Source organism: Terrapene carolina, unplaced genomic scaffold, assembly GCF_002925995.2.
Source record: "Terrapene carolina triunguis isolate 2854851 unplaced genomic scaffold, T_m_triunguis-2.0 Scaffold88, whole genome shotgun sequence".
Lineage (NCBI taxonomy): Eukaryota > Metazoa > Chordata > Testudines > Emydidae > Terrapene > Terrapene triunguis.
In genome coordinates, this window is record NW_020664439.1 from 160,518 (window position 1) to 185,095 (window position 24,578).

General features: G+C 44.4%; 1 protein-coding gene across 3 annotated transcripts in view; it reads right to left on the minus strand.

Moving 5' to 3' along the window:
* SENP2 (SUMO specific peptidase 2) overlaps positions 1-21,717 on the minus strand; it is a 38,004-nt gene extending 16,287 nt beyond the window's left edge. For 2 of the 3 annotated variants that reach the window (XM_024218619.1, XM_024218617.1), the window contains exons 1-6: positions 21,594-21,717; positions 7,942-7,997; positions 5,954-6,087; positions 3,696-3,771; positions 2,990-3,071; positions 852-1,008 (exon numbers count right to left, since the gene is read on the minus strand). In XM_024218619.1, the coding sequence (XP_024074387.1) occupies positions 852-1,008; positions 2,990-3,071; positions 3,696-3,771; positions 5,954-6,087; positions 7,942-7,997; positions 21,594-21,694 (606 nt within the window). In that variant the 5' untranslated portion in view covers positions 21,695-21,717. Of the gene's footprint in view, positions 1-851; positions 1,009-2,989; positions 3,072-3,695; positions 3,772-5,953; positions 6,088-7,941; positions 7,998-13,788; positions 13,869-21,593 lie in introns of all 3 variants that reach the window. The other variant, XM_024218618.2, reaches the window with a different exon arrangement.
* Between the last annotated feature and the right edge of the window lie 2,861 nt (positions 21,718-24,578).

Sequence of the window (24,578 nt, forward strand, 5' to 3'; positions counted from 1 at the left end):
TTTAGTCCTATTTAAGCAGGAACCACATGACCAAAGCTGCTGTTAAGTTGAAAATGGGCTCATGCTCATTATAGCAAGGAGTATAATTTTCATCCTTATCTCAGTTTACAGCAGCTTTCTACTGTCTAGCACATTTACATGCAGGTAAATCAATGATAAACAAATATCTACACCCTCATTACCATTTCCAGTTGTGGAACTGCCACGTTCACTGGAGTTGACAGAAAGCAGAATCCACTTTTGGTGAGCTCTCACCCCAAAGACTCTATGAAAAGTGATGTTTAATGCCAGAAGGGACCATCAGATCATCTAGTCTGACCTCCCGTACATCACGGGCCATTACGTTTTACCCAATTACCCCTGCATTGAGCCCAATAACTTTTTTGGCAAAAGCATCTTCCAGAAAGGCATCCAGACTGGATCTGAAGACATTAAGAGATGGAGAATCCCCAACTTTCCATGGTGGTTTGATCCCATAGTTAATTGCCCTGACTTAAAATGTTTCTGAATTAGTTCTAATTTGACTTTGTTTGGCTTCGTTTTCCAGCCATTGGTTCGTGTTACGCTTTTCTCCACTGAAGAGCCTTTTAGTACTTAGTGTTTTCCCCCATAAAGATACTTCTACTCTGAAATCACCTCTCCATCATGTTTTTGATCAGCCAAATAGATTGAGCTTTAAGTCTCCCTGCAAGGCATTTTCTCAGCTCAGGGCTATGCTTCAAAAACCATTTTCACTGTATCCAATTTCACATCTTGCCACCTCAATACTCAGAGGTCTCCCCATTATATAAACTCAGAAGTGACAAAAATGAATTGACCCTATTTCAAAAGCGGTCTTTATCTGGACTCACCTCTTCCACAGTACAGTGAGGCCTCCTCACCAGCTTGCCAGCATCTGAAGTGGTGGCTCCTGCCATGTTCTCCTGACCAGGCAATCCCCATGAAAAAGAACCTTCTGGAATGGATTTGGTATGGCGTTTGCTACTCATCCTTGTGTTGCAGAGGTTTCTGTTAAGAGAAGCGATTACACTATTAACCACTAAAACCTAAATCTTCTTGAGTCAAATTACATCTAAATGTTTTTGAAAATACATGCATTGTTGGGGGCAGAGACTTAAGCCTCATAAGGATGTATGGATGTTCTGAATTCCTTTCAATCAGGTGGAAAAATCAGGTCAAACCACCACTTGATAGAGAAATCCAAGAAATCTCTCTTACAATGACTAAGAGGTGCACAGTGACTAAATGGACGGTTTACAACATACCATTTTAAGCTCCATTACATGCACACGCTTCAGACTAAACGAAGTGCTCCAGGAACTGCGAGCTCTGCCAGATCATGTTTTCTCCTTTGCCATGCCTCCCCACCCCAAAATAGTGCTTCCTACTTCTTCAGATGGCCCTGTACCTTTAATTTTCTCATATGCTTCTTTCATTAAACCCTATTATAGTATGGCTGAGAACATCAACTACTCAAAGCCATGTTCCAATATGCCACTGAGGTATTTTGGGGGATATAGTTACAAGTATGCCATACAGCTGACACCTCACAGAAGAGAGCTCTATTCACATAATTGGTGGAGTCTCCACCCCCACCCCACATTCACAATAGCTGCCTTAGGAATTTTCCTCTTTACCATTAAAAGGTTTTCATGCTGATATTCTGCTCCCCTCCGCTTTCTGGGGAACGTTTCCGTTTAAAAGCTAGGAGCACTAAGCCAGCTCACAGTTTAAACTTCCTATTGTAAGCCATCTTCAAAGCAGCACAGCTTCCTCTTTAGCACTAAATACCATGACCAGGCTGCAGCTCATGCAGCTGAAAGAGTTGAGAGCCACTAGCTGAGACAAGCCCATCGTAGTCAAAATCCTGAACCAATTCAGAAGACACTCAATCCATTTGAGCATGGATATCATCGTCTTCAGTATTGGCTTGGGGCCTACTCCCATGGTAACAACTCCTAACAGGGACACTATAGTGTAACAGGGGGATCAGTACCATAGAACTAGCATCATCTTATATAGGACTGCAGCAAGGACACTATTCAACCTAGTTTTGGGGTGGGAGGCAAACAGCTGTATTACACAGTATCCTGGCCCATTTCCATCCAATTATTGCCATCTCTAAAATCTTGGAGAAAACGGCATCAAGAGTGTTCCAGTAGTGTCATCTGAACAGAACACCTCATGCAAAACCAGGGGACTCCTATCCTTTATTATATCTTGGATAATTTACACCAAGTTTCCCCCAATTTTCTTGTAATTAAAACCTCTCTCTAACAAGAGACTATTCCACACCCCTGCAAATTCCTCCTCTCTTCTCCCAAAACTCCTACATTTTTGTTCCTTGAAAGCCTCCAATATTTTGTCCCCAGACATCCCTTTTATTTGCCTCTTCAAAGTTCCCCATTCCTTTGTCCCCAAGAGCTCAAAAACTGACACAAATCATAACTTCCCCGTCTCTTCACACTTCCCGCTCCCACTTCTCCACCCAGCCACCCCTCAACATCTCCTCTGGCCTTTGCAAGGTTCCCCCAGACCTCTTTGCTCTGCCTCCCCAGCTCTTCCCCAGGCTCTCTCTCACCCTCCCTAGGTCTATTTTGTGTGTGCAATTTCCCTCCCACCTGAAGGTTTTGATGTACATTTTTCCTCCTAAAGATGAGCTCCCTGCTGGCAAGCCAGCTTCACAGATTCCTTTACATACTTATTACCCAAATCTTTCCTTTTGGATTAGTTATATTACATCTTAGCATAGAGCTGTACAAGTTTAAGAGTTTAACACATTGATAGGAGACAGTACTGCAGTTCAGCGGAGTGCCCGGTAATACTCTGCATTTGGAAAGAGCCAAGCACTACTATATATAAATGGATTAAAAAAAAAAAAACATATTAGGCAGCAAATGTGGGCAGACACCTATGTTCTGGAGGAGCGTAGAGGATGCTGATTTGAGGGGTGATGGGAGGATATAAAAGACAGCCACAAAAATTTTACCTCAGGCAAGGCACAGTCCTGCAAGAAATAGGTACTGTCTCTTTACTGGGACAAACGCTAGCGCCACAAGATATTTTCTTATCTATGAAAAAAAGTACCAGACATCAGTAGTTGTGAGAGGGGAGTGAGCGTCTTAGACGTTTGTATTTACAAAAGCCTCACAAAAAACAAATGCATTTTAGTTTAGATGTGTTAAGCCAACATGTAAACTTACTTAAAAGATTTTAGGTATCACACTAGAGCATTGTTTGTCTTTTTCAGCAGCCACTTCAATGAAGGAAGTCACTTGTCTGAATAGAAACTGCTCCATTAGACTAGTGCTTTTCTATTTCAAGTTCATCATATATATTACACAAGACTGTTTAGGAAGCTTTCCAGGCACACTTTACACTAATGGCACAGCCATCCGGAATGATGCACATCATAAGAGAAGGCTGTAACACTTAATGCTGAAATGGCTGCAACAAAAATATCTGGACAATGTCAGTGGCAATGGAAGGAAGCAGGAAAGAAAGCAAGAGTTCATCCTCTAGATTTTAGAGGTACTGCTCTTACCAAATTCAGAATTATAAAGCACTTAAAGTCTTACACAAGAGGCATTATACAAGTGGAAAGTATTAATGCTGCTGTATACCACCTGCTGGGCATTTTAGTAGATGGGAGAAAGAGGAAGGAAGAAAAAGCGGTGGCTTCGTGTCAGTCTTACCCAGTTGTAGCATTTCTATTCCAGGTGCAGAGTCTGTCAGTCTGTCAGTCGAAGAATCAGAAGAATTTGAAAAAGTCTTAAAAAGAACAAGGAACCATTTAAATGTAATTTGGATGTGGATCAAAGCAACCTCACAGTCTACTCACTCAAATTAGAGTTAGAGTTAAACCATGCTATTCATCCAGTGACCCAGATTGACTGGTTTGGATCTTGGCAGAACATATGTCTCTGCAGTTTCTACAAAGTGTCTTTAAAAAAAAACAAACAACCTTTAGCTCCTAGAGAGTCCACATATGCACCTTTTTAAAGATCCCACTTAAATGAGTTTGGAGCAAAAACCCCATTGACTTTACACTCATCCCCTGAGGTGCTACCACATAATGATCAATCTTGAATAAGGTTTTCTGATCCTTGAAAACTTTTAGAATTACAGCAAGTGAACAATCTTTAGAGCAGTCTTCACATAAATTAAAGAACTGAGTTCTATCCTTGAATTCCTCTCAATTGTCTCCAAGACAACATCATCATCATCTTAAAACCAACAGCTTGTTCCTTGAAAACAAAACTGTTTGTGTAAACTAGCAAATTTACATGCTATTTAGAAGACACACTAGAACACCTTAAGTCTCTTTGGATTGTCCTACTGGCGCTGATAAGGCAGAAGACTATAAACCAGATTGTCCAACCTAGCAATCGAAGAATCCAGCTCACAGACATGCAAGCTAAGTACAGTAACTCCCCACTTAATGTCCTCTCGCTTAACGTTGTTTCGATCTTACGTCCCTGCTCAATTACAGAACATGCTCTATTTAAAGTTGTGCAATGCTTCACTATAACATTTGGCTGCCTGCTTTGTCCATGGCTGGCAGCCCCCCTACGCCCCCCCAGCCCCTCCCCCCACTAGCAGACCCCGCGGATCAGCGCCTTCCCCCTCTTCCCCCTGCCTGCAGCAATCAGCTGGCTTGCGGTGTTCAGGAGGGAGGGGGGAGGAGCAAGGACTGGGCACGCAGGCTCCCCCTCCCTCCCGAACGCTGCAAACCAGCTGATTGCCGCGGGCAGGAGGGAGCCTGCGTGCCGAGTCCTTGCGACATTCAGGGGTAGGAGGGAGGCTTGAGGAGCAAGCCAGCTGATTGCCGGGGCAGGAGGGAAGGGGGAGGAGCGAGGATACAGCACACCTCCCCTATCCCTCCCCTGCCTCCTGCCCGCGGCAATCAGTTGCCTTGTGGTGTTCAGGAGGCAGGGGGAGCCTGCGCACCGAGTCCTCGCTCCTCCCCCCTCCTTCCTGGCTCCTGAACGCTGCAAGCCAGCTGATTGCCGCAGGCAGGAGGCAGGGGGAAGGCACGAGGACACTGCATGCGGAGTAAAGGGGGGGGGAGGGGGAGAAGAGAGAAGAAGAAGTGGGTTAAGGGTGGAGGCTTGGGGGAAGGAGGGGGCGTGGGCAGGCCGAGGGTTGACCCCCCCCTGCCTCTGGTGCTTGCAGAGTAGGGGAAGCTGCCACTGCTGCTGTGCAACATGCTTCTCCTAGCCTACAGCACCTTCAGCCTCCTTGCCTGCCTCATTGACTCAGTGCCAGTGGACTGTGCCTGTGTGAGGTAAGGCGGGGGCACCTCCCAACTATAGTACTATACAGCAAAAAAAAAAAAAAAAAAAATTTTCCCTGGAACCCAAACCCGCCCCGCCCCTCCCCCCCCTCACCATTTACATTCATTCTTATGGGGAAATTGGGATCATTTCACTTAAAGTCGCATTTTTCAGAAACATAACTACAACGTTAAGTGAGGAGTTACTGTAGAGGGGAGCTTTTGTACACTTTGCACCTAAATACAAGTTGTGTACACTAGCTGAAGGCATGTAAGTGTATCTAGTAGGGCCATTTATTCAGGAAATACTTATTCATATTAGTTACCAGGACAGGAGGCATGTGGACTCTTCAAATACAACAAGCTTGAGAGCAAAATCACACCACCATTTGTAGGAGAATATAAGAGTACAATATGTAAATTTAAAATACTGTAAAGATGTCCAGGAGTAAAACAGCAGAAGTTCAGTCTCAACAAGTGCTCCAATGGAGGATTCAAACTTGAATGAGGCAATACCTATGATCTTAAAAGTAACAGAACACCACCAGACCTTATGACCTTTGACCAAACCCAACTCTAAGCAGTCACTGAGTAGACTGGTCCCATTCATTTATTTTGTGTTGTATGTATTCAAACATTACAGCTAGAAACAATCTTACGCCCAGAATCCCCACTAACCTCATCCGTAGATTCTGCACTTTGAGCTCCATTACAAACGGATGTCTTCAGATACCTACTGGTCAGCTGGGATGGCAATTTAATTAGATTGGCAACTCCTTGTACAGTCTTCGTCAATTTAGAGATAACATAATCTAAAAAAAACAGGAAGACCATAAAACATTTGGTCTACATAAGGATTTTTTCGCTTTTTAAATTCAAGTACTCTCAGCTAGAGTATCATTGCATGCAGAAGTTTACACTTCAGGTTATTCACAACATTATCAACCTTTTCAGGCTTTATTTACATGTATCCTTGACTGGTTGGGAAAACAGTAATCCCTTAAACTCTAGAAGACAAGCTTTTCAAAGACTATTTTTACTATTGAATACACAAAAGCAACACGCAGCCAGCCTGATGGTAGCCCTCAAGGTTAGCAGTTATTTTTGGCTCCGTATCCTCTAGCAGAACAGGGTGTTTTTTTAAAGTCAGAAATTAAGTTATACTCTGGAGGTCAGCATTTATCTGAAAATAAGAGTATGATGTTTAAGCATAGAAGTTTCATGCTATGTATTGTTCACAGATACTAGTTAAAATTGCTAAATACCAATTTGCCATGTTTACGGAGACTTGTACACTGTTCAAAGTGAGGGGTAGTGGTGGAACAAAAAAAGACCCTTTTATAATTTTGGTTTCCCCCAGGACTTTCTCCAACCCTCAAAAATGCACTAACTTATGATGATACCACTGCCACTAAGTGACAGCCAATATTCTCAGAGAGAACAGCAATGTCCTTTGTCAGGCAAAATAACTAAAGATAGATCTTACTTTTCATCAGTACTTGTGCTGTGAAGTAGACCTTAAGCAGAAAGGACTTCAGTGTCCACATCTCCATCTTTTCAGTCAAGAGATTGCTGACTAGTTAGATCCATCTCAAGTCATTTCAGATAGCAACAATATCTGCTCTGTTTTAACTATCTAGTGTGTAAAAAGTGGTGGAGCTGCAGATTGCATGTGGGCTAGGGTGCAAACTAAGTGAAAAATGGGTCAGTATTAAGGGCACCACAGGGAAGTATTTTGGTGAGAGTTAATGGAGGTTAGTGGAAAGTGCAAGGCAAAAATAAGAGTGTGCCCTCTTCTTCCTCCCTATTCCTTCCCCTTTTTGGGAGAAATGGGGCACTTCTTTGTCAAGGACAGCATGTATCCATCCATGACAGCTTTGCTACACCCTCCTAGTCCCAACCTCTCCCCTTGTAATCTAGCTCTACTCTACCTCCTCCTCATGTTGAATGTATAACGTTTTCCCCAGGAACTCAACCTAGCCTTCCCAGCTCCCAACTCAGAACCTTCCCAACTCCATCGGCTCCCTGCAACCAGCTCCAACACACCCAAACTCTCTCCCCTAGAAAGAAAAAACTCTGCCTCGCCTTGCTTAGCCTCTCAACAGCTCAGAATCCCTTCCCAAATCCCGCTTAGGCTCAGACACCTCCCACCACATGCAGAATTCTTTCCCACCCAGTTAAAAACGAATGCTATTTGTTTCAGAGTCAGGCAATAAAGAACAGATGCAGCAAGGAGCATATGATTGGGATTTGAAATGCATCAGAGTGTTATGCCCTGCTCTAGCCTCCTCCCTGCGCTTCCTGAAGTTTGTGCACTCAGGCCAGAAGTCCAGTGGCACTTTGTGTACTGCAGCACCAGAGACTTCTCTCCTCACCACAGTGGCAGCATGCAGTACAGCACCCTGCAGTAAATCAGCCACTTGCAGATAGAACATGGGTGGGACTTAGCCCCATTAGCTCCTGATGATCCCCTCTTGTGGCCATCTATACAACTAGAGTGCCTTTCTAGAAGGAGCAGGTGAGGAGGGGTTTGAAGAACCATGCAGGTTATTTCAATGTTCATAAATATACAAACAAAAGCTCCTGACTCCTGGGTACATGAGAAAGATCTAGTCTCTAAAAAAAAACACATTACACAAGTAGTGAGATAAGCACTAATACAATACCTAATCTTTGTCTTTTTGCTTGCCTCTGGTTAGGGTCCTCCACAGATGACTGAATGCTGAGGAAAGAACAGACCAGAGTTATTTGTAGTAATAGACACGTGTTCTAAATGAGTCCCCGCCCTTACAGTCTCCAAATACAACCCAAATTAGTTTACCTGCCCCCAGGGCATTTCTTTACAGCCAGCCCTCAAGACTGTATAGACTTCCATACAGGAATCTATTAAAGTCCCATAAGGCTGTAGCCACTGCAGAACTGACCACCACAACCTGTGCACATACTAGGCAGGGTGCCAAAGAGTGCCCCATGTACTCACAGACATGACTTCATATAGGCACCTTAAGTAACGTGCCCCATATGCATCCAGTAACACACATGGGCAAAGGCACATTTAGGTAATGTAATTGTATACAGTTCATTTAAGTTTATTACTAGCTGCAGATGTATGGTGGGTAAAGTTTGCAATGCACGTGTGGGTAAAGTTTGTCTCCTCCCTCAAAAAAAGGAAATAGTTTTGTCAGCTTTAATACAATTAGGGTTAAATAGATATGTTTGTACACAGGATTAAGACCCTAAAAATCACTACATAATCTATATTAAATGAGTTAAATAGAATGCTGATTAGAATACAAGATATGAGAGAGAGAGAGAGAGAGAGATAGGAAAAAGCCACTACACTCGAATTCATAAACATTTAAGTTATACTTGTTGCTATGCCAGTGAAGTGACTGTTCTCATGCACCAGTTTCCTAAAGTCAGTCTCAGATACACAAGATGCTGTTTCAAAATGACAAAACTAGTTCATTATAAGAGCATAACCTTTTGCAAGACTTCAAGAATGCAAAGTTAGATCTTAAAGTTTATGTTCAATGGCTCCCTACCTCGTTTTAGAGGAGGTGGACTTCATATTTCCCCTTTTCTGGGAAGAGAGTGATTTCTTTCAAATGGTTTTAGTCCACTTCAGGTCAGGTCTATACCAGGGGTTCTCAACCTTTTTCTTTCTGAGGCCCCTCAACATGCTATAAAAAAAATCCACGGCCCACTTGTGCCACAACTGTTTTCTGCATATAAAAGCCAGGGCCGGTATTAAGGGGTAGCAAGCAGGGAAACTGCCTGGGGCCCCATGCCACAAGGGCCCCCATAAAGCTAAGCTGCTCAGGCTTCTGCTTCAGTCCCGGGCAGCGGGGCTCAGGGCCCAGGTCTTCAGCCCTGCACAGCAGGGCTTAGGCTTTCTGCCCTGGGCCCCCGTGAATCTAACACTGGTCTTGCTTGGCGAACCCCCTGAAACCTGCTTGTAGCCCCGGACCCCTAGTTGAGAACCACTGGTCTATACTGCAATCTTTTGCCAGCTGGCTGTGTCTGTCACGGGTGTGATTTGTGACCAACATAGCTATGGCTACAAAAGTCTTGTGACATGGTAGTACCAGCAAAGCTGTACTATTGCTGATCTAGCTTCTCAGTCGTAGTATGAGGTCCTGATATCACATATTGTCTCATTAGTTCCATTCTGGGTAAAACATCTCTCCTGTGTTTCCTATTCCTTTCTTATGCAGTGCTAATTTGCTATGTGCTTTACAGATAAGTTCGAAGATAATATGGTGAGCCAGGAGTTAACAGTCAATAAACATGCAGTTAAAGATGCAACAAGAAGCAAGGATTAAACCCCACCATTCAATTGCCATCTTTATTAATCTATTGTTTGGGAGAGAGTTTAATAAACTATTTCCAAGCCCTTATTTAGAAAGTTTGATGGTCTCTAATAATGCTTCCTTTTTTTACTTTTTAATTCTCATTGTTCTATTGTTCCTCCTGTTTTAGTATTCAATAGGACTACTGATGCAAATACCAACACAGGGTTGAAAGATTCAACATTTGCAAACATAATATTTGCATTTGGTTTCTTTGCAGTGTTGTAGCCATGTTGGTCCCAGGATATGAGACAAGATAGGTGAGGTAATATCTTTTATTGGACCAACTTCTGTTGGTGGAAGAACAAGCCTTTGAGCTTCACAGACTTGCTCTTCAGGTCTGGAGAAGGTAAACCAGAGTGTCTAAACCCAATACAAGTTGGGACAGATTATTAAGCATATGGGGTTCATACATGCTGTAGAAGACCGCTTAAAGTGAGCAATAAGGGTTAACAGGCAGCGAGGTGTGTTACAACTACTTGTAATGAGCTATAAAACCAGTTTCTCTGTTAATTCCATGTTAATTCTGTTAGTGTCTAACAGAGATATGAATTTAAGTTCCCAAACTTGTCTTTTGAAGGTGTTGTGCAGGTTTCCTTTGAGGATGAGGACTGAGATTTCAGAAACTGACGACTCCATATCTGACAAGTGCTCACCCATAGGGTATATGGTGTTTTTTACCTTGTTATTTTTCTGAGAGCGTTCATTTGAGCGCACAGAAATTTTCTGGTTTCACCCACATTGTTGTTGGGGCATTTGATGCCTGCATGAGGTATGGATTGCAATTGTCTGATACCTTGTACAAATTTCAAGTGTGGGGTGATAGGTGACAAGAGTGTGCAGTCAGTGGGTTTATTTTTCTTTTTCTGTATTAAAGCAGGTTCTCAGGGTATTTGGGTGTCCCTTTTCCATGATGCAATCTACTTCTCTGTTGGAATGTCCTTGTTCGGTGAAAGCAGTTTTAAGGAAGTATAGGATATACACCTCTCTTCAGAGAGAATTCTGTAGTGCCTGGCTGTAGCTAACAGATCTGTTGGTGTGTTGGGGGGGGGGGGGGGGGGGGGGGGGGGGGAGGAGAGAGGAGGGGGAGGAGAGGGTGTTTGCTGGATCTGTGAAGGTAATGGTGGTGATCCATGGGTTTCTCGTAAATAGTCTTTGTAGGGTTCCATTGTTGAAGCTCACCATGGTGTCCAGGAAGTTGATGCTGGTGTGGGACTGTTCTGGAGAGTTTGATGGATGGGTGGTGGTTGAAGTTATAGAGGAAATCTATGGAGGGAGTTTAGATCATCTGTTCAGAGAATGAAAATATCATTGATGTATCTCAGTGTACATCATTGGTTTCATGGTGCATTCTTCCAGAAATTCTTCCAGGTGGCCCATGAAGAGGCTGGGGTATTGGGGGAGCCATCTAGTCCAAAGCTTAGGAAAAGCCATGGGTACTAAGTATTCATTGTTAAATGCGAAGTTGTTGTGAGAATGAAATGGATGAGTCTAGTGATGAGTTTAGGCCAGATTTCCAAGTGTTGTACATTCTCTTGTAGGTATGAGAGACAAATAGCAATGCCATCATGGGGAAGGATGGTGGTGTACAGGGAGGTGACAGATAGTAATCTGTGGGAGGTTGCTAATGTTGTAGAGTTTCTGGAAGGAGTTAATAGTGTTTTGGAGGAAGCTGGCCCTTTCTGTGGTAAGTGATCTGAGGTGGTGAGTGGTTTCTGTAAATCCTGATATTCCTTCAGTAGGAGTGCTATGGCCAGATATGATGGGTCTGCCTGGGTTCCCTGGGGAGGCATGTAGAAGGTTCTGGGGAGTGGGTTTGCAGGGAATGATGTAAAGTTTTTGTTGCAGTTGTTAGGGAAGGATTCGATGGTATCTTTACATTCCTGTGTGAACTGGTTTCTTTAGCTTTCAACTGAAGTTTTAAGTCACTGTTTGCATAAAGTCTTTAAAATGCTGAGGCTAATTCTAAGTGAAAATTTCAGAATACAAAGGCCAAGATTTTCAAGTGATTAGTAATCCTGGGTGCTGCAATTTTTTGACACCCTACTTGAGACACTCTGGAGTCTGATTCTCAAAGGGCGGGCACTCAGTGCTTTCTGAAAGTCAGATGCCCCCTTGAAGTAAATATCATGTTAGAGCTCCAAAGCTACAAGAAAAGGGAAGAGCCTGACCAAGTTAAAAGTATGGCTTCAGCTTGTTTGTTCTTATTTTTTATCCTTTATCATAAGTGTGCTGCCATCATACTTGACCTAAACTTCTGAAATTAACCTGTCAAGTAAGGGGATCAGATCAGAAGAAGGCAAAGTAATCAAATGAAAAACTTTAATACACTACTGTCCCCTCTTCACTTTTCCCAAGCGCCAACTAGGGCAGGGCTCAGCAACCTTTGGCACGCGGCCCACCAGGGTAAGCCCCCGGGCAGAGTATTCAACAGTTGGGTGATTGTCATCTTGAGATTTTGTCCATTATTAGGTGTTCAATTGTGCGCCAAATCAGGCTCTGATCACTGAGCACTACTAACTGCCCCTTTCCCTTCAACAGTTTGAGTGTAACTTCTGAGGGATGTCTACACTAGAAATGATAGCAGCTTTGTTGTTGTAGCATTGACACTTATTACAGCAATGGAAGAGGTTCTTCTGTCACAGAAGTAAGTCCGCCTCTCTGAAAAACAGTAGCGAGGTCAATCGAAAAATTCTTCCATCAACCTAGCGGTGTCTACAATGGGACTTAGGTTGGCTTAACCACATTTTTCACAGCTTCAACCAATGTAGTTAAGTCAACCTAACTTTGTAGCATAAACCAGGCCTGAAGAAGAAAGTCAGAAATTCTCAAGCATAGATTCCAACTCTAAAGCCAGAAGACACCATCATGAGTCCAGTCCGACTTCCTGCACATCATGGCTGCAGAACCTCACCCACCCACTCTAGTAACTCAGCCAGAGATTATGGGTCTATTACCGAAGTCCTCAAATCTTGATTTAAAGAGTTCAAGTTAGAGAATCCACCATTTACTCAAGTTCAGCAGTTCTCAAACTGTGGGTTGGGACCCCAAAGTGGGTCATGACCCCATTTTAATGGGGTTGCCAGCACTGGCTTTAGACTTGCTGGGACCCAAGGCCAGAGCTGAAGCCAAAGCTCGAGCCCCACCACCCAAGATCAAAACCCAAGGGTTTCAGCCTTGAGTGGTGGGGCTCAGGTTACAGGCCCCCTGCCTGGGGCTGAAGTCCTTGGGTTTGAGCTTTGGCCTCCCAAATCCAGGGCGGTGAGACTTGGGCTTTGGCCCCACTGCCTGGGGCAGGGGGGGCCTGGGTAGGCTCAGGCTTCGGTCCTCCCTCTTGGGATCATGTAGTAATTTTTGTTGTCAGAAGGGGGTCACGGTGCAATTAAGTTTGAGAACCCCTGCTCTAGTTCAAGTCAGCAAGTGACTTGTGCCCCAGGCTGCAGAGGAAGGTAAAAAAGCCCAGGGTCTCTGCCAATCTGAGTTGGGCACAAATTCCTTCCTGACCCCATATATGGCAATCAGTTAGACCCTGAGCATATAGGTGAGACCCACCAGCCAGACACCTGGAAAAGAATTCTCTGTAGTAACTCAGAGACCTACCCATCTGATATCCTATCTCTGGCTGTTGAAGTTATTTGCTAAGAGCAGTCACAGATGGATGGGTCATCTGTCATTATAGGCAATCGTACCATCCCCTCCAGTTTTGAAACCAGTTAGGTTTTTTGATCCCCACTGCTCCCCTTGAAAGGCTGTTCCAGAACTTCACTCCTCTGATGGTTACAGGAGTAACAATAGCCAATAAGCAAAGACCAGAAAGCAGGAACCCTGAGTTTACTTCCCACTCCGTACCTCCCCAAAAAAAGACACTAGATATCACCTATCTTTCACTGTCACAATTTAACCTTTATCACTGGCTTGATGGAGGGAGGAGTAAGGACCACATGTCAGATAGCATTTGAAATGCAAGCTAAAAAACTGGATCAGGATTTTAAACTTAGATGATCCAGGTGTAGGAGCCAGCACCCCCAGTAAGCCAACGTTAGTGTCCCTCCTGCTTTGACAGGACAGTGCCCATCAATGTAACATGTATTTTACTTTCTTTAATAACAGTACAAAAAAGCCAGGCTTTATATTCGTGGAACAACCCTTACATATACGTACGTAAGATCAGGCCCTGTCCTTTTCATACCCTTTTTTCCAATCAGTGTGAAGGGCAGTTGGTTGGGACATACAACTTAATGCTGTAAAAAAGAAGTCAAATTTTCATTTGTTAATTCCAAAGAGATTAATACTGCACTCCAGATGTACAGTACAATAATGGTTAAGTGTGTTTCTCCCTCCCTTATTTAATCCCCCTTGCCCAACCCTAATCCATGGCTTTTCACCCTTCTTCCATTGTAGCAGCACTGCCTATACTTTGCATACTACATTCTGCTCCTGATGTGCACATGTAACAGGTAAAACAGGAAGTGAAGCACTGATCAAGAACAAAAACCAGCTATAGAACTAAGGGGCTCCAATGCAGGGTCTCTCTCCAGAAGAAAAGACAACCATCAAGAGAGACTTTTGGTAAAGCGCCCTCCCCTCTAGCAATCTGACATTTCCTAATTTTTGAATGCTTGACTTTGCAACCTAAACAGATTTCTTGTCACAGTTTATAAAAAGTGAGACTGTTTTCCTATGTTGCTTTTTTTTAAAAAAAAAATTGAGTGCAGCTAATCCCTTCCTTACTTCCTCTTTCAAACCTCAGAGTTTAAACCCACCAACACAGACCTCTGCCACTTAAGCCAGAGGACTAACTACATTAGCTGGCAGCAGAAGAAAACTTTTCTGTGGACTGCCCCACTAGACAAGGACACATAACCAAGTGCTTTGACATTACAAATGCATGAGCAGTCCTTGTTTCGGTGTTACATATGCACAAATAGCCCACAATAAATATTTGTCACACAGACAGCTAGAGCTTACAGTGGAGTTTGTGGGAGGATAAGAATTCCCTCCTCCTCATTTCTTTTTTCTAGAAACAGTCTAGAGAGAATAAGGATGGATGAAGTTGGGCTGTTATACAGTGTAGATGGCAAGGAAATTAAACAGGATCTGGGTATGGCCCAAAAATTAAATGAATATTTTGCCTGTTTTCCATAAGGATAATATGGAACATGGGCTCAAAGGCAGGATGGCTAATGGACGTGAATGCACAGAAATGGAAATTACCACATCAGAGGTGGAAGAAAAACTTAAAGAGCTTAATGCACTCAAACTGGGGGGGTTTACCAAAAGTAGATGATTCCAGGCTAACCTGATCTTTTTTGGTCAGCAATGTGCAAATTAAATTTGCTGATGAAACAAAGTCAGGAGGCATCGTCAAAAGAGGATTGGAATATTGTATAGGAAGATCTGGATGACCTTGAAGGCTAAAGTGACAGAAATGGGATGAAAGTCAATAGTCCAAAGTGTAAGATCATGCACTTAGGGGCTAATAATTTCTGCTACACCTGGGGGCTCATCAGTTGGAAACAGAGGAAAAAGACCTGTGTGTGTGGAAACCTCATTTGGAATACTGTGTACAATTCCAGTCACCCATATTCAGGAACAATGAATTCAAACTGAAGCAGATGCAGAGAAGAGCTACTGCAGAGGGCTCATCTTATGATAGGAGACTTGAAGATCCTGGCTTGTTTAACTTAAGAAGGCTGAATGGATCTGATTACCTCTGTTCTTTTTTTTTTTTTTTTTTTTTTTTTTTTTTTGAGAGCAAACACCCAAGAGGGTGAAGACATTGGAAAAAAAAAAAAAAAAATCAGTAGAAACTGGCCATGAACTAATTCAGCCTGGAGATTAGAACGTTTCTAACCAACAGAGGAGTGAGGCTCTGGAACCGCCTCCCTGTACAAATTGTAGGGGCAAAACAACTTACTTAGTTTTAAGAGAACTGGACAAATGTGTGTGGGAGATTATACAGAGTTGCTTCTAATAGTAGGGGGCAGAGCTCAGCAGCACTGGCACTCACTTCTGGTTACATGTTCCTAAAAGCTCATGATTCAGGGCTTCAGCCAGCCACTGCGGGCATCAGGAAGGATTCCCCCCTGCACCTCCTCCTCCCAACACACACTCATTCTGAGGTTACAGTGTTTGGTCTCCTTCCTCTGAAGGAAGGATCAGTGATAGCCACAACTGAACATGAGACATTGGATGGGGCACTGAGCATATTATCTGAGGTGCTTGGCTGGCTCTTTCTTGCTCCCACACTCAGGGTCCAACTGATCTCTATATCGGGTGTTGGGAAGGAATTTTCGCCCAGGTTAGATTGGCAGTGACCATGGGGATTTTTAGTCTTCCTCTGCAGTGTATGGATGCAGGTCATTTGCCAGGATTATCTGTTTCTCTCACAATCATTTCCCTGCCATTCCAAGAGCCTCAGGTGTTGGTGCACATCAGTCCCTCCTAGTCTCACCCTGGGACACAACAGTTTAGTCTCCCGAGGGCTGTAATACTTTGGTCTAATTCTGGTTGTTGAGTATGGTGAATAGGTGTGGGGTGGTGCTGGTGGTCTGAGATACAGGAGGTCAAACTAGATCTGATGGTCCCTTCTGGCCTTGAACTCAATGACTTTGACAGAGGGGCTAAGTAGCCTAGAGTTGGATCTTCCACAGTAGAGTTCTGGATTATATTCCCAGAGCGTGTAACCTGTGAGGCCATGCTTGCTTCATGTGTGAAGCCTTTGTAACTCTTAATATGTTTTAGTAGAGGGAGAAGTCTAAGTTTCAGTGCAACTGGTCATCCCGTAAGCCAAAGGGTATTTTGAGGAGAATATTTCTGTTTTCAGCCTCTGGCACCAGAAGTGAATTTCCTGCTCTACTATTCTGTTTTTGGATGCCAATAGAGCAAGGACATTCTAAATTTGCCATGAAGGATTTCATCTTTTGCCACTCAGTAACCATGCAGCAAGATTAATAGCCAAAGTACAGTAACTCCCCACTTAACGTCCTCTCGCTTAACATTTGTTTCGATCTTACACCCCTGCTCCATTACAGAACATGCTCATTTAAAGTTGTGCAATGCTCCGCTAGTCATTTGGCTGCCAGCTTTGTCCACAGCTAGCAGCCCCATCATCAGCTCCTCTACACCCCCCCCCCCCCCCCCACGCCCTGGCAGACCTGCGGATCAGTGCCTTCGCCCTGCTCCCCCACTCCCTAAACACCGCAAACCAGCTGGTGGGAGTGGGCAGGCCAAGGCTTGAGCCCCCCCCACCCCTGGTGCTTGCACAGTAGGGGACGCTGCCGCTGTGCAACATGCTTCTCCTAGCCTATGGCACCTTCAGCCTCGTCTGCCTCGTTGTCTGTAGTGCCAGGGGGCTGTGCCTGTGTGGAGTAAGGCAGGGACACCTCCCATTGCTTCATACTCAGCAATGATGATTGTAGTATTAAATTGTATCTTTAAAATTGTTTAAAACTTATAACTGCATTAAATTGCTTGTTTAAAATGTATATAATACCTTTTGTCTGGCAAAAAAAATTCCCTGGAACCTAACCCATCCCCCCCATTTACATTAATTCTTATGGGGAAATTGGATTCGCTTAACATCGTTTTGCTTAAAATCACATTTTTCAGGAACAGAACTACAACATTAAGTGAGGAGTTACTGTATTATAAATGCTTCTCAAAATAGCAGGCAGACTGCCTTCTTACTGGCAACTTAATGAAACTTTGGAATTTCTGTCACTACTACATTTGGGATTATTAGGATTTCATCCACTGACTTCAACCTTTGTAGAATCTTCTGGTTGAGCAAATTGGAAAACATACAGAAGCTGCTTAGGCCATCTCTATGAGTGCACATGCATCTGCTCTTCATTACCCACAGGGATGAGGTTATTCCCTCAGGTAAGAAGGAAAATTTGACGCTTACTCCAAAAACTTCAGGGCCTTGACTACGTGAGAAAGTTGCAATTTAAAGTTGTGATCTTTAACCTGCTTTGGTTAGAATAGTGCACACCTCCATATAGGCATGCTTCATTTGGTTTAAAGTGGCTTTATTTCAATTTAACCTAAACCAATTCCTACACAACTTAAGATATACCAAAATAAGACTGGTTTGAACTAATCAATTGCCACCTCAGCCTTTTGCACTGGTTTAAATTTACATTACATTAAACCAGTTCAATTTTCTCCTATAGACAAGGCCTCACTATATAGGTATTCAGCTGTCTGTTTAGGCTCCCTCTCCCTGATGTACAATCTCCACAATGATTTTCCTTTGATATGCAATGCCCTCTCCAGCAAGAGGATTCTCTGCTCAGTTTAGGTCAGGATAACACCAAATCCCAACAGAAAAACCACTGATCCCTGTAATACCTTCAAGGCCAATCTAGTCTATTGCTGCATTGACTACTAGGAACTGGAAGCTCACAGTGAGGTCTGGAAGCACTACCAGATGCATGCCGGTTAGAACTGTTTGCTTATCAGCTGTCTAACAATCAAGCCCTCTATTGATGTCTGATAAGCTCATGCCCCAGCTGGGGAGGCTCTTTTCTTGTTAAGCACCCCCTGGAACAGACAAAATGGTGAGCTCTTTAAGGTGTTTTGCACATCCTGCCAGAGATAAAGGGCCTCAACTACCAAAACAAAGCTTGTTTTCCAATATGACCAATCATGGGACAAACTTTGGAAGAGGCCTCATGTTATTTTCATCTTGATGCCATCACCACCATTGATACAAAATTTGTATCCACATCCAATCCACAAAAATAGTCTGTGGATATCCGCATCCATGGATACAGATGTAAAGCAGATATCCCCAGATTTGCCAGGGCTCTAACAATCACATGTTCAGGCTTTAATACTTTTTCAAAAGACTATCCTTTAATCACATCAATCAGTACTTCTAAATGTGTTAAGCCTGTAGCGTGTAAGAGTTCAAATTCTGAACTTGTCAAAAGCCATGTCTCTGCACAAGTCCTCTTGCTTACTTAGTAAGGTGCTGAGGACACTAGAAAATGCTGGACTCAAGAATGCATGTGGATCCTTTTTCCTTAACCAGAATACTAATCAGAGCTACAACTAACACTACCAGATGTCTGAATATTCTGGGAAACGCACTACTCACAATGGACCTGAATACAAACTGCCACAGTACAATTTGAGTCTTCCTAATCAGACTAGGAAACAGGCATCTGCAGGGCCTGTGAAAGCCAAGTTCTTAAGTGAGTACGAACAGTGAACATTGAAACTAGTATTCCCAGTTGGTTCCTGTTCATGCACCAGTTGGTTCTCTGAAGTTGAGTGCAGTGTTAATATCACTTATTTCAAAATAAATAGGAAAGTTAGGTTCCTGGAGTTATACTTTTCTTAAGAACCTTCTCCACAGCTTCTGTTTCTAACAGAAGTCAGATGCTTCTTCCATACTACTACTTTTGGAAGAAGGAACATGACTCAGAAACCAAAGTGACAGGTGAAGTATAAAAGCTTAGTTCAAAATTGGAGGTGCTGTAACCTTGGGCCTGGACAGCCTCATTGAACTCAAAAGTCAGGAGTTTAAAATCCAGCACAGGATTGTGGATATGCAGGAATTTCTTCTCCTGTTACACACACCAGTCTTGCTACTTCCCCAGAGCAAGACTGAAAATGAAGCTCAACATGGAAAACTAAAGAAAAACAAGATTAACACAGATTCAGTTGGAGTGAGAACATTAGGAAGCAGTAACATTAACAGAAAACTAAGGGTTATGGACAGAAAACTGGGCCCACGTTTGCAATACAATACAGCAGTAAAGAATAATACAACCTTGGATTTTATAGTCAAGTGCATCAGGTCAGAGCAGGAGGCAACTGTCCCTCTCTACAGTGCTCTGGCTTGATCCCAGCCAGAATGCTGCATTCTGGTACTGAGGTAAATGCCAAAAGGACAAACTGAAGGAAATTCTGAGAAAAGCAATAAGAGTTACAGGTGTGGGGGGGGGGGGAGGGGAGAAAAGGGGAGAGGCATGCAAAGAGAAAAACATTTTTAATCTTCCCTCCTAAATAAATAATGTTGCATAGAATTCCTAAGTAGACAGATATGATCAAACCTTTCAGACACTGGGAAACTTAACACAAAGGGAAGGAGAATGAGCAGTACAAGGGGCTATAACTGCAATTAATAGGATAAAAAAAATATATCAAGTTCAGGCTGAATATCAGAGAAAAAAGATTTGTGATAGTGATATTTCAAACCCCCCCCCCCCCTTTGAGATATTTAAAGCGAACAGAATAAAGCACTAGATAGTATCCTATGAACCAGAGTCTTGCTTCTCTAACCTCAATGGTTCAATTTCTCATACTGTCCATCAGTCACTTTTTACAGAGTTAGTAGTGTCTAGGTTCCTGCACAGGTTATGCACATAAGGCTTTCTTCATGGTTCGCTGCAGGAATGGGAGTAGAGTGAACAAGACTGTTAGTTTAAACAACTATGATTTTGAAGGGTAAAGATGATCAAGGAGCAAATATACACAAGGTGGAAAGACAACCAAAAATTCTCAGCAGAAAAAAAACGAACAAAAATTATGTAGTTCCCAGTAAACACTTTGAGGCTAGCAGTTTAACACTTCTAGTCAAAGGGACACCAACAATTTCAAAGTCACATCTGTCAGATGATTTACCACCTAACATCCAAGATTACTATAACTGAAGTATGCAAAAAAAAAAAAAAAATCCACCACACCACACACACCACTTTTTCAGTTGTATCACTTGTGTTTTTGAGTTGTGTCCAATCAGTGTAATTGTTTCCTCTATACAGTCAGTTCCTACTTTTATTTGTTGGGTCTTACACACAGCAATAAGGGAGTAAAAACTTTTTTTTTTTATTTTGAAAAAAGAGTAAAACCATAAGAGGCAACAGGGAACTCCTGTTCAAGTTCTTAAAGGTAGCCTTAAACTAAATACAGTATTCCTATTTAGATTTCAAGTTGAATTGGAACTTAATTGATTTAATTGCCAAACATTCCAAAATAACCTTCTACTATAAAGTTTTTGAAACAAACACGAATCAAGCCTTGTAGAGCATATAATATTCTTTACAATGTATTCTCCAACTCTGGGAATTCACAAAATAATTGCTTTCACCTTCAGAGCAATTAGACAGTCAGACATACTCAATATGCTAGTCATACCTACCTCCGCCCCCAAATTCATAAGCCATGTTTGCCTTCATGAAAGACAGTCAGACAGTTCTCCCCATACCAATGACAGATCAACTATTTAGGACCTTATTTAGGTCTTCATTAGGTCACCTATATGAGCTCAACATGAGGTTCAAATGTCTGTTAAACACTTTCAAATACATTCCATGAATCAGTGATCGTGGGAAGCAAATTACATGCAACCACAAAGAGTTGGGGGGTGCGGGGGTCCCACGAGAAGCTCGGCGGTTTGCTGGTCGATGGGAAGCGGCTGTGGGAAGTCTGGGCAGGGCCACCTTAGGAATGTTACAGCCCTAGAGAAACTGGAGTAAGTACATCCCAAGCCCGGCAGAAGCAAGAGGCTTTGCTATTTCGATTATGCAGGGTCTGGGTTTGAGGCCGGAGGCCGAAGGCGGACAGGCTCCAGGCGCGGGGGTGCGAGGCTGCAGCGCTGCTGTACAGCGCGCCAAGGCGCAGCAAACCCGCTCCCTGCTCCAGCAGTGTCCCGTGGCGGTGGGGAGCAGACCCGGCCGGGCGCAGGCGGCAGCTCCAGGGTGCTGCAGCAGAAGACGCTGGCGTCCAACTCTCGGTACAACAGCAGCCTCCGCGTCCGTTCCCACGCCGACGGCTCAGGCTGGGGCTCGATCACGGAACAGGCCCAAGCCAGACCAAGCCCCCGGTCCCTCCCCCGCCAGGGTTCAGTACACGGTGCCGGGAGCGCGGGGACCCGCCGCTGGGGGGGAGGGGGGGCTGTAGAACCGCCCGCCGAGCCCCGGGGCATCCGCCAAGCAGCGAGACTCACTGACCTGTGGTACCGTCTCTTCCGCGGGGTGGGGGGCGGCGTGTCCCGGCGGGGGGCACTGGGGAAGAGCAGGGAGCGCAGCGCTTCCACCAGCCATTTGTACATAGGCCTCAGCCAACGGAGGCGGAACTGCGTCTAATCCCCGCGACTGCGTGACGTCACGGACAGAGCCCTACCCCCAGCAGCGGCGCGCTCCTAGCCTGCCGTCCGAATCGCCTCTACCTGCGCGAGATCGCCCCGCCCAGCAACGCCCTCCTTAGTAGCCTGTTCGGCTGTGATTGGGGGAGAGAAGGGAAAGGCGGGGACCGAGCGCCGCCAGCGTCTGCGTCACCTTTGCTGTGGGAGCGCGCGCCTCAGGCCCAGGGCGGGGTGACCCGTGCTCCGCCCCCAGTCCGTCACCGACCCCGGCGCCGAGCCACTGGCCGAGTCAGGTCACCGCTCGCCCTTGCCGCCGCTATCAGCACGCCCACAATCCGTCCCCCACAAACGCCCCTCCCCCTGAACAGCACCCCCACACCAACACCCCACCCTTACTTCCCCTCACCTCACACCCTTCCCGCAGCACCCCCCCACATGCACACACCTGTCTTCTCCCCAGCTCTCTTTGCTCCATCAATTTCAATGGCAAAGGTTCACACCTAGTTTTCAGATACTGGTCGTCTTAAACATTTTACTTGCTGGTGCTTGAACATTGCCTGTTGCTTGGGTTAGTGTCAAGAGTCCCTCTAGTGCAGTGGTTCCCAAACTGGGGTTCGCAGAACGTTACAGGGGGTTTGCCTGAAAAAAATCACTAATGGTGGACAGAGGACCCCGAGTATTGGAGACAGCAGGTGGGACTCGGTTGCAGGGCAGACACCCCAAGTACCAGGGAGAGCGGGGCCGGGCAGTTGGGGCAAGCAGCCCAAGTCCCGCCGGTCAGCGGGGGAGCCGGCAGCCCAAACCCCAGCGCGCCGTGTGGGGCTGGCAGCCCGAGCCCCAGGAAGAGCGGGGCCGGGCAGTTGGGGCTGGCAGCCCGAGTCCCGGTGGTCAGCGGGGGAGCCAGCAGCCTGAATCCCAGCACTCCCCATGCAGGGCTGGCAGCCCGAGCCCCAGGAAGAGCAGGGCCGGGCAGCCCAAACACTGCCCCCGTCAGCGGGGGCGCCAGCAGCCCGAACCCCAGCCCGAGCCCCAGGAAGAGCGGGGCCGGCAGTTGGGGCATCCATCACACTGAGGAAATTTAAACAAATCCCTGAAAATATTCATTTTTAGGAGGGGGGTCACGAGATTTCACAATTTAGTGAAAGGGGTTCGTGGGCTGTTAAAGTTTGGGAACCACTGCTCTAGTGTATCTATTGTTATTTACTAAGCTCTTATCACGGTGGTTCCACATCTGCATTAAACCAACATACCAAAGGAGAGTCAGTAAAGTCTTCAATTTTGTGACTGATTTCATGGGGTCTTAAGAAGGGTGAAAGTGTTAAATACTTCAAAAAATTACCTGCAGAAGAGCTCTGTGTAAGCTCTTAAGCTAGTCTCTCTCCCCAACAGACATTGGTTCAATAAAAGATGTTACCTCACCCACCTCATCACTTCAAAAATTAGCCTTTTTAAGTCAATCTCAAAAGCTACTTAAAATTTGACAATTTTCAGAACAATTTCTACTATTCAGTTAGGAATAACCCTAAAAATCTGAAAGCACGAGTTCTTTTCATTATACTTCCATGGAGAGGGTCAAAGGTAAACATAAAATAGCCTTTTCTGAACATGTGGTTGCAATCTTACCTCTGAAGAGGCTGTTGCTTCTCTGTCATTTTTTCCCCTGTAACTAGAGAGGTGCTCAAGTAATGGGGCTTCTCTACTGCATAACTGGCATGATGAACAAGAGCTGCAGCAAGAGTTTCTGTGGAGCCTATGTGCATCATATGTCTACTTTGCAAAATGTAATACAGCTAATCTAGCGGTACTCCATTACTGAGTAGAGCATACCAGTGATTTGTACAATCATGTCTCCTGCTCATGGTTGAGCCATGGAACATACTAAACTAAAAGAGGTGATCCTTCAGCTTAATCTGATAAGTGCTTGCGACTTTTGGTGATCAAGATCCTCCACTGGCAACCTGTATTGGGTGCATTACAGAGTGGTGGCCTGTACAGCCTCTAATAATTTGAACTGACCTTCTCTATTCTACTACATCTTTGCTAAGAGCTGTCCAGAACTTATTGCAATATTTCAGATGAGGTCACAACACAATTATATAATAGTCATAGTATTAGGACTTCCACTTTAGGTGTCATACTTCCGGTATTAGCCCTTTCTTAATTCAAACTCTTTTTAAAGCTGGCTTCCCTCAAACTGTCCACAATGACTCCAGAGTTGTTACAGCTCATTTAGAACCCATTATAAGTTGTTAACATCGTACATAACAAAAATAAAATAGAGTACTGGCTGCACATGCACAGTTAAAGTTCCCACAGCCATTGCACACAATAGTATTTAAATATATAATGTGTAATGTGGCACAGTTAACATTACTGTGGGAACCTTAATGTTTGAGTTTCATATTAATTTACAGTTTCATCAGTAGTAGTAATACAGGTTTGCCATTCTACACACACACTAAGCAGTATATTCTCTTGTTTTCATAGCTAGGAAATTCATTTTTCTTGGGATGTTTTGTCTTTGTAAGTAGACATTTCCTCCAGCCCACCCCACACAAGGCTGCAGGCACTTGCAACTTTAACCAATATCACCCCTTAGTTGCAAAGAACACCATAGTCTCAAACACAGTCACCCAGAGCTGCTCAGACGTATTTGACAGCTCTGGCACTCCTGCCAACATCTCAGGGAAAAGGTGTTACATCTTAGAGGGATACTTTCCCACACACATCCTGTAGAAGTCAGAAGGCTATGAATTCTTGCTATTAGTGTTTGTGCACTCCACAGTGCTTCTTAAGCAAGGTCTCACACCCTCTACCTTAAGTGAGGCAGCTATCCTCCACCCATTTACAG